This window comes from Delphinapterus leucas, chromosome 7 (assembly GCF_059928025.1).
Source record: "Delphinapterus leucas isolate spDelLeu-1000000601 "Yukka" chromosome 7, BTC_Dleu_Yukka2, whole genome shotgun sequence".
Taxonomy (NCBI): Eukaryota; Metazoa; Chordata; class Mammalia; order Artiodactyla; family Monodontidae; genus Delphinapterus; species Delphinapterus leucas.
Genome location: NC_143135.1, coordinates 95,813,962 through 95,823,730, shown reverse-complemented (window position 1 = coordinate 95,823,730; position 9,769 = coordinate 95,813,962). Strand labels below are relative to the sequence as shown.

The window sequence follows — 9,769 nt, the reverse complement described above, 5'->3', positions numbered from 1 at the left end:
TGAACTCTTAGTTGTAGCATGCATGTGGGATCTAGTTCCCTGACCAGGGATCGGACCCGGGCCCCCTGCACTGGGAGCGCAGAGTCTTAACCACTGCGCCACCAGGTAAGTCCCAGAATGTGCATTTTTAGAGGTGTATTTACTCCATGTGTCTCTAGATGAGGCAACTGGAGATGATGGGAGAGGAAAGATCTAAGGGACCAACAGGGCAGCCACAGTCTGCCAGTAAATCTTGCCTTGGGTGGATTCCTCTAAACCCTTCCTGCTTTCAGCACTCCTATCCTGTGCCATTAGCAAATGGGAGTTTTAAATCTCCTCCCCATCACCACCCTGTGTTCCATCCCAGCCCCTAAATGTCTCACTTGAGCCATTAACTCCATCTAGCCGGAGACCTTGCTTTAGCAGACACGCAATTGCCGCACTCTCTAGAGTCCACACTCCCCACCCCTTCCTGAAGTGAAGTGCTTGGGGACCCAGAAAATAGGCCAGGTCCTCATAAACTTATCAAAATAGCACAGCTAGGCCTTCCAACCAGCAACAACACTCAGAGACTGGGCCATAGAGTGGAAAACAGAGCATGCAGGGTCTTGTCCAGACAGAGCCCAGATATCTCCGGTAGTTAAGGGGCCTCTGGGTATCCTCATGTCTTGCCAAAATAAGTAACCACCTCCAGCCCCATCTGTGTGTGTGTGTGTGTTCCAGTGGCAGGGTGGGGGTGGTGAGGCTGAAGCTAAAGCAACTAAAGCAACTGTGCTCTGATAGGAAAGATCCCTGGACTGAGAACCAGAAAGCTGTTAAGCAGGAAAGACACTGTGTGGAGTGCCAAGGAGGAGGCTAGCACGTATTGAATGCAGCAGGAAGATGAAAGGGAAAGATGAGGTGGTGGTGGAGGTCGGCTGCCAGAGGTCAGGACATCCAGGGCCTTAAAAATTACCCTCCAGACAATGAGAAGCCAGGTCACCTGATCTTTGAAGAGGGATGGTCCCAGGCCTGGGAGCTTGTGAAAAGTGCAGACTCAGGCAGCTCTACTACTAGACTAGGGAGATCCCAGGTGGGCAGGGGCAGCTGCATTTCTCATAAAGTGCCCCAGGAGCTTCTGTTTTTTAGCAGAGCCAAGGGCCCCTGGACTTGACCATCTGCGAGGCTTGTTCCAGTTAGAAAATTCCATCATTGTAAGCGTTGGGAGGCCACCTAACCTCCAAGGGAGGGAGAGGGAAATTAATCTCCCACTTGCAAGCCCAGGGATGGCTTCCAACAGTGCCATCACACTAATGGAAACTGCAGGGAAGGAGCCAGAACCAATGTCTATGAAAGAATAGGAGAATGGGTAGGCGGGGGGCAGAGCCAGCCCACAGGATGTCCCCACCAGAATTCACAAAGAGGCCACAAGGATGCAACTCAATCAAATAAACCTTTGTTCAAAAAACTTCACCTCACCTGTGGCTAGGAGAGACAAGTCATTAGCACTGGCTGTTAAAAAAAAAATCCAAGGGCCTCTGATGACTTCAAATTAATGGGGCAAGGACAGGTGCCCCAGGGGATTAAAAGCGTGGTATTCCTTTCTAGTTGGTCCTGTCTCCTCCCCTTTCCCACAGTTCCACAATTTCCCCCTCCCACCGGTCTGGGGTGCAGCCGTGGAGTGGCTCATCACTGAGGACTTGGGGCTCCACACCCCAAGTCGACCGGCCAGCTCTCCCACTTACTAACCATGAAGTGGGATGGAGAGTGGGCTGAGATGAACCCAGCAGATTGTGGCCATGGATGTAATGTGCCCATCAGAACGCTTGATAGAGGGTGGCACCCTTTCCCTTATCTGAAGACCAAGAAGACAGTACTCAAGGACTTGGGTGGGAGTGGGGGCAGGAGGGGTACATGAAATTGAGAAGAACCTTCTAGCTGTCTGCACCAGGAAGTGCCAGCCCAGGAGCTGAGGGAGACAGTGCCCAAGAGCAGAAAGCCTCTGAAGGGCCGGGTGTTCTAGGTTGGGTGAGGGGGTGGAGCAGGGCTGGGGACCAGGAAAGACCAGTGCTGCCTTGCTTCTGAAGGGCTGCTCCAATGTGGAAAAACACCCTACCATCTTCCTTTGGAGAAAACCTGGAATACTGCAACACCAAAAACCTCTCACTGGCGGCTCCTGTGGAGATGGGCTCCAGCTGAAAAGGAAACGAGGAGGCATGGGCGCTGCCTAAGGGGGCTCAGTTGCTGGCCTCCATCATCCATCCCTTACCCCTTGGTTTTCCCACAGGCTTGTGAAGCCTAGGTCAGAAGAAAGGATTAAAGCCTTAAAAGGGGAGCGATCTTGGCGGGGCTCTGGGAAGCGGCTAGCGGCCCCACCCTGATCTCCAGGGTCCTGAACCCCTCCATCCCTGGTCAGGTCCGCCAGCCACAGTGAGGGCCCCCTTTGGCTGCGGATGGCCGCTGCGGATGGCCACTCTCCCGCACCAATATCGGACCGCCTCCTCCTCCCTCTGCCACCCTTTTTCCGCTACCCACTCAGCCTCTGATTGGCCGAGCCCCCGAGCCCTCCCCGCTCCTCCTCTCCCACCCCTGGTGAAAACTGCGGGCGCCGGGCAGGGTGTAGCAACTGGAGGCGGCAGCGCGTCTGGAGGAGGCTGCTGCGGCCGAGAACCAGAGCCCAGGTAGGAGCCAGAGGCAGGGCGGGACCCGGGGCGCAGGGATAGTAGGCCCCCTGGCGCCCAGGCAGGCCCTCCCGATCCGAGGCTTCGGAAAACGGTCGGAGGGCGCCCTAGGAAGGAGCCGCTCAGTGCTTGAGGAGGGGGCTGCTTGCCAGGCAGGGGCAGGAGCCGGACGCAACTGCTGCAGGCCGGGGGCCGCGGAAACTTTCGCCCGCTGGGGAACGTTCGCCTGGGGCTGGGGTGCTGGAGGAGAACCGGGAGGAAGGGCGCCAAGGAGAGCCTTGCGTTCTGCTCTCCAGCCAGACGTCCCCAAAGCCAGCCTGCGAAGGCGGGACCAGGGGTGGGGGGCGGTGAAACTGGGGGAGCAGAGGACCGCAAACTGAAGGATATCTCTGCCCTGCGACCTCGCTGCGGGCTGGGTGCGGGGCATCCAAGGAACGGGAAACCGCAGTGCCGCGGGTGGGGGCTGGGGCGGGGACTGGGAGGAAGGCTGGCAGACGGGGGAGGCGAGAACTGGAAACGGATGAGAGAGGGGGAAGAAGGACCTCAATTGGGAAAGGAGAGGATTGGAATAGGGACACGGAATAAGGGTGGGGTTAGTCGAACGCGGGCTGGAGAGGACGGAGCGCAAAGCTTCTCCGGGTTCTGAGCTGCGGGGACGCAAGGCCGAGGAAAGGCAGACTGCACCTCCCCTCCAGCTGTCTACCCCTCCCTTTGGCTCTACATCCCCTTGAGTCCCAGCCCCATTTCTTCCTTTCTAGTTCTAGCCGCTGCTTCCCCCGCTTCCTCTCCTAGATCCCAAGCCCGCCACCCCCTCTGTAACTCAGCGTATGCTAATCTAAACCAGATGTCGACCCCCCTTTCTTCCCCAACGGCACCTCCGGGTCCCTCTCAGCAGGGGTCTGAGAGGGAACCGACTGCAGCCGCAGGCACCCGGCAGCCCCAGTCTCGCCCCTCCCTCCCCCCCCTCCCCCCACTGGGCTGAGCGCCTGGGACCCTAGACGCGGCTAGCGGCGCGCCCTGCGCAGCAGGGCGCACGCACCAGGGCACGGCCCCGCGCACTCGCAGGCACACGCCCCTGCTGTGGCCTCTCCCTGGCGAGCACTGCTGCAGACGGGCTAGGCTACCCGCTCTGTGTCGCCTCGCCGGGATATAGATTCAGCCTAGGCTGCAAAAAAAAGACAGGGCAGAGAGCCTAGGCAGGGAGGCTACCGAAGCTGGACTGGAAAGCTGCAGGCCCAGGAATCCTGCCCAGAGAGCTGGACAATTGGAAACATCTTGGTTCTGATGCAGAGAACCTATGCAATAGGATGGCACTGTCGCCTTCCCCACACACAGTCGGGAACACCCTTAGCGGTGTGCCAAGTACGGTCCTACCTGGGGCCCCACACATACCTGACCACGCTCGTCTAAGAGGCCGGCGACTAAGGCCGTGGATCACTTACTCTCCAGCAGTGCCAGATGTTTGTCATTTTTCTTAATCCCCATCACAACCCTGTGGGTATCTAAAGCCCAGGTTCATTCAGTACCTTTCGGGCATCTGTTGTATGCCAGGAACTGTTTGGGCACTGGGGATTTTCTTCTGAACGAGAAATAGGTAGGCCCTGAATGAGGAGTTTTTGTTTCATGGGTAGAGAGTTCTGATTTTGCAAGATGAAAAGGGTTCTGGAGATTGGAGACTGTACACTTAAAAGTGGTGAAGATAATAAATTGGGTGTTCTGCAAATTTTACAATTAAAAAATTAGGAAGTCCCTGACTTCCTGAAAGAAGAGGAAACAGTCAAGTTAAAGTCACTTACTCAAAGCCACCCAGCTAGTAAGTGTTCAGCACACATATACACCACGGAAGGGTGTGTTCTCCAACCCCCTTGCTTTCCCAGATGGGGAAGGGCTGAGTGGCAGTGTCACATTCACTGAGAGGTGGGAAGGGAGAGGGCTCTAGAGAGGGGCTTGGATGCCCACCGTGGCCATTATGGCATGTCTCCCAGGGGCCCCCAGCCCTGGCAGTAAGTGTGGGCACACCTGCCCCACCTCTTGGCTGATTCCCATCCTGTTGCACCCCCAGATCCAGGACTGAGCTCTCGGCACCATGAACCCTACCATTGGCATCACTCTCTTGCTGACAGGTACCGGGCAAGGGGCAGGGCTGGGATTCCAAGCACCCTGGCTGCCTTCCTTTCAGAGAAGCTAGCTTCTTCCTCATGACCTCAGAAAGTAGAGGTGACTAAGGGAGAGAGAGGGCTCCTTTTATCCCTAAGTCAGCTGAGCAACCTAGTTGATCTTCTGACTGCCTGGGATGGTTTTTGGAACTCAATTCACTGAGCCTGCCCCATACTGAGTTGGAATCTCCAAGTGTGAACCAGGATGTTGCATCAACTTCCCCCAAGGGCTCCTGCCCCTGGAAAATACTGGTGGGACCAACGACTAGAGTAGAGGGAGGTAGGCTGGGGCCTGCAGTAGGGAAGGTAGACTGGCCCTCAGGGACCTCTGGGCGGGGAGAGGTGCTCAGAGAGCAGACCCTGTGCCCTTCCCTGGCCAGGCCTTTCTCTACTGTTAACGTGGATGGGAGGCCCCCTGCTCTACAGGTCCTCACCAACTTGGAGGGGGCACTGCTGGTGCCAGTCTTACAGGTGGCCCGTGGGCAGAAGGTGACCAGCCTGACAGCCTGCCTGGTGGACCAGAGCCTTCGTCTAGACTGCCGCCATGAGAATACCACCAACCTGCCCATTCAGTACGAGTTCAGCCTGACGCGTGAGACAAAGAAGCACGTGCTCTTTGGCACCATTGGGGTCCCTGAGCACGCATACCGCTCCCGAACCAACTTCTTCAGCAAGTACAATCTCAAGGTCCTCTACCTGTCGGGCTTCACCACCAAGGATGAGGGGACCTACACGTGCGCACTCCACCTCTCTGGCCAGACTCCCATCGTCTCCAACAGGAATGTCTCTGTGCTCAGAGGTGAGGCAAACCCCCAACAAGACCAAGGAAGCTGGGAGAGGCAGGCTGGGGAGGAACGGGCTGGCTGGGACAGCTGGCAGTCCCCTTGGCTGGGCCACAATAGGGAGTGGCCCCATAATTTCTCTCCCCTTCCCCCCACTGCTGCCTATGCCCGGGGGAATCGCTACCTTCAGCATGAATGGGGGAAGGGCTAAGGGGACAGTCAGACAAGCAGAGTGGTGTGGCAGACGCTTCCCCCATGACTGCGGGCAAATCACTTGGCCTCCCCAAACCTCCTTCTCCCCACCTGGAAAACAGGATGGCACTAGCTACCTCACCCACAGTTTCCTTGTGATGATATTTGTTCAAGGGCTCAGGAACCTGCAAATGGGAAAGATGGTTGGTTCTGTCAGACCAGGTTGGCCCTGGTTCCAGCCAAGACATCATGGCGCCACCCTCCCCAAGGGAAAGCAGCCTTGCCCTGGGCCTGGGCCTGCCCGAGTCCCGGCCGCTCTTCATTCCCGCCCTGCCTCTCTGCCCCGTCCTCTGTCCACAGATACACTGGTCAAGTGCGGAGGCATAAGCCTGCTGATCCAGAACACCTCGTGGCTGCTCCTGCTTCTGCTCTCGCTGCCCCTCCTGCAGGCCATGGATTTCATCTCCCTGTGACTGGCTGGGCCCATGGAGAATACAGGAAGCCACAAGGCCCAGTCCAGAGACCCTACTTCTCGGAGTCAGTTGACCCCCCTCCCCCCAACCTCCCACACACCTTGGGGAGAAGTGGGGACCCCACCGCCCCTAAGGAATCCCACTGCTGCATGCCATTATCTCCCATCCCCCACTGCCACCCCCTACCCTCTCCGCACGCCACTGCCTATTTGTACCCTTTGTTCCAGAGCTGCTTCTGTCTGGTTTATTTAGGACTTATCCTACCTTTTCTTTGGCAGTTTGCGAAAAGGGAAGCCAGGGTTGGGGACCTGATGGAGAGTGAGGGGATGGGAGGGGTATCAGTCCCTGGGGCCGGTCATCCTTGCCCACCGGGACTAGAGGCCTGGGAGAGACCTGGGCGAGGAGGGGAAGGGGTGTGTTTGGCCCTAGCACATCCCTCAGCAGTAGGGATGGCGCCTGAAGACCCCGGATGTGAGGGCGCTGCCAAGCGTTTGTGGCCCATCCTGTGAGGAGAGAACCGAGCGTCTCCACGAGCACTTTACGTCACAGAAAAAAGCCGCCTTCTTACCCTACAGAAGTCCCCAAGGGGCCTTGGGCCCGGCGTCTGGTCCAGTGAAAATGCAGATTCTGCCCAGGAAGCAGTGCTGATGGGCTGGTGAGGCAGGTGGAAGGCAGGGTCCATCATCCCTCCCCCCACTGAGGAAGCTAAAAATGGGAGCTAGTGTCTCTCACTGGCTCGGCCAGCAGTTGGGAGGTAGCAGAGGAGGACAGGCCCCCTCCCAGGCTATCCCAAGCTCCTAGGAGCTTCCAGAACTCAGACCTGGAAGCAGTAAATCAGGTGGAGCCCCTGGTTGAGCCACACAGAGTTCGGCCCACGTGTTCCTCCAGGAGGCTCTTCCGTCTTCCCCCAGCAGTGCCCGAGCCTTCAGATAGGCCCCCGCCCCAGAGGCCTGCCTTCTCAGGGACCTCTCGGGGGCCTGGGGCTGGCTGTGGGGTGATACCCATAAGTGGACATGCCTCGAGGGGTGGCTTTTCCCAGCAGCCAGCTCTGCACCCGGCGGCTCTTCCCCGTCTTGTGACCGTGTGTAGTGCCACCCCAGCTTATGGCGTCTCACTGAGGAAAAAGAATACTGTACAATAAAACCAAGCCTCTGGAATCTGTCCTCCTGTCTGTCTCTGCTTTGCTCCTCTCTCCCCAGGCCCGCCCCCCTCCCTTAGCCTTGAGGGCGGACCCGCCACCTCCTCCTCTCCCCCATCCCTGCTTTCTGCAGCCCTTCTCCTCCCCCCTGCCCCCCAGGGGTGGACCACTGCATGCCCGGCTTCTCAGAACCACTCTAACACGGCACATTTGCCCGAATAAACAAATGTTCCCTCTCTGTGGACTCACCTGCCCCATGTGTGGGCCAAGCCGCATGGCGCTGGTTCCAGAACGTGCTAACAGGCACTAAGGCACGGAGTCTGCCTTCTCGGGTCTGGATGTCCTCAGAAATGCCCCGTCAGCTTACAGCTGCTATAGAGAGGGGCACAGAGGGGAGGCTCGGGAAGCGAGGCGGTACGCGGGAGCTGCCGTCATCATCAAGGTGTGAGGACAAGCATCTCTTCTTAACTCCAACATGGCCACATAAAGCACTGGGGGTGGGGAGAGAACACTGAGGCCCGTCCCCAGCTCCCTCCCCTAAAAGTCACTGAGTAGAAAGCGCCCCCTGGTAGAAGGGACTAGAACAGCATCACAGGGTGGTTCTGGGTCTCAGTTGCTGCCAGAGTGAGGCAGCCCCCAGAAGGGAATCTGGGGGAGGACAGTAGTGACTACCCAGAAGCTGACTCATTTGGTATTTAGCACTGGGTAGGATGGTTTTTCTGAGCATTTACTTAAAGGCCCAGGATCTAAACTCACGCCACTGACTCCCACTCTTGCGACACCTCCCACTGATACCTGAGCTTTGCCAGTGACCCCCGTAGTGGCCAGGCCGGAAGAGGGCAAGAGAAGCCCTCAAGGAAGAGAGGGAGCTGCCCAAGTCACCGACCACGGGGACCCACCCATCCCCACATGGGCTGTTGGCCACTCGGGACAGTGTAGCCAGCCTGGACACAGGGCCCTTTTGCTCTGCCCTGCTTGCAGCCAAAAAATGAAGAGCCTTTGTAGGGGAAGGGAGTTCAAATGCCACCCTCGGGGTAGTAAGAGCTAAAGCTGGAAGGTCTTTCTGGAAGGAACTGGGAAGCCAAGTGTGCAGCCTCAATTGTGAGAAGCCATGAGACCCTGGCACCTGTGTGAGCCTCCTGTGTGGTCTTTGTCACCCTGGCACTGTTTCCTTGAAGAGTTTAGCGGCCCCTCAACAAGGGTCTCTTTGCAGCCACGCCTGTGGGAGAACAGCCCAAGGCCACGGCGAGTGGGCTTAGCTTCAGAAGACACAGAGGCCTCTGAGGCCTAGGGGCTATAGGAAGGCTGGGACAGAGAAGAAAGGAACAGGCCTGGACCTGGGAAGGGGTTCGATGATTTAAAGGCAGGGCCGTCGGGCCTCACAGCACAAGCCAACCCAGAAAGACTGCGGGCCAGGGCTGCGGTGGGCTCGCGGGGCCAGTCCACAACGGCAGCCAGTTCCTCCCCGGTCACGTCAGGAGAGCTGAAGAGGGCTGCGGCACGTCTGCAGGGGCTTGGCTAGTTACAAAGAGGGCTGGGGCCGGCCTTGGTTCCTGCACACATGCCCAGAGCCCACCCCACCGAGCCCCTTCCCATTCCTCCTCACCCCTCCCCCATATCCCCCTTGGCCATCTTGGTCCTTACCTTAGGGCATGGAATCCTTGCTCAGTAGAAAGAGAAAGAAGCTCCTCTCCACACATCCGTCCACTGAGACAGGAGCACCTGCACACGGCGCAGCGTGAGGGTCTTCGCAACACCTAGGGGCTCCCTCGGGAAGAACAAGGGGGGTCACCGTGGGGAGACGCAGGGACTTTCTCTAGCCAACCAATAAATGTACCCAGCGTCCAGGGGACCCGTGACACACATCCTCCAGCCCCTGCCCCGCCCCCAGCATGATGTCCCTGTCCTCACTGTGTCTGCAGCTCCCGGGTTGTGATGGGCAGGTTTGTCTTTACATGTGAAAGAAGCAAGTCCCAGGTTAGGAGTAAAGCACTTCCTCATCTACCGCTGAGGAATCAGTGGGCCTGGAGTCCTTCAGAGTTCTGGCAAAGCGTGAGGGTCGTCAGCTGCCTCCTGCTAACCCTGAAGCAGGGCTTCTGGACAAAGGTGGGATTGCCTCCTGCCCAGGGCTCTCAGGCCCCGAATGTGTCCCACCCCTCAGGAGTATCATGTCATGTGAAGACTCCCGGGAGGCGTCTTTGCCTGGCAAAGGGAAGACCTGGGGGCAGGGAAGCTATGGAAGTGGGCACATGCTGTAGAGGGCAGTGTAGGACCAATGGGAGAGTTCTGCGGAGACCAAGTGTGGCTCTACACCGGAAGGGGCCTTTGATGGCTGGAGCCGCCCAGCTGCAGAGGCAGGAGTGCCTGGCAGTGGGCATGGTCAGGGGAG

General features: G+C 58.1%; 1 protein-coding gene across 1 annotated transcript; it reads left to right on the top strand.

Moving 5' to 3' along the window:
- The first annotated feature begins 2,559 nt into the window (after nt 1-2,559).
- On the top strand, nt 2,560-7,618 carry THY1 (Thy-1 cell surface antigen). Its single transcript, XM_022560285.3, has 4 exons — nt 2,560-2,639; nt 4,702-4,762; nt 5,259-5,594; nt 6,130-7,618. Exons 2-4 carry the CDS (start codon nt 4,726-4,728, stop codon nt 6,240-6,242), a joined length of 486 nt encoding a protein of 161 aa, XP_022415993.1. The 5' UTR covers nt 2,560-2,639; nt 4,702-4,725; the 3' UTR covers nt 6,243-7,618.
- The last annotated feature ends 2,151 nt before the right edge of the window (nt 7,619-9,769 follow it).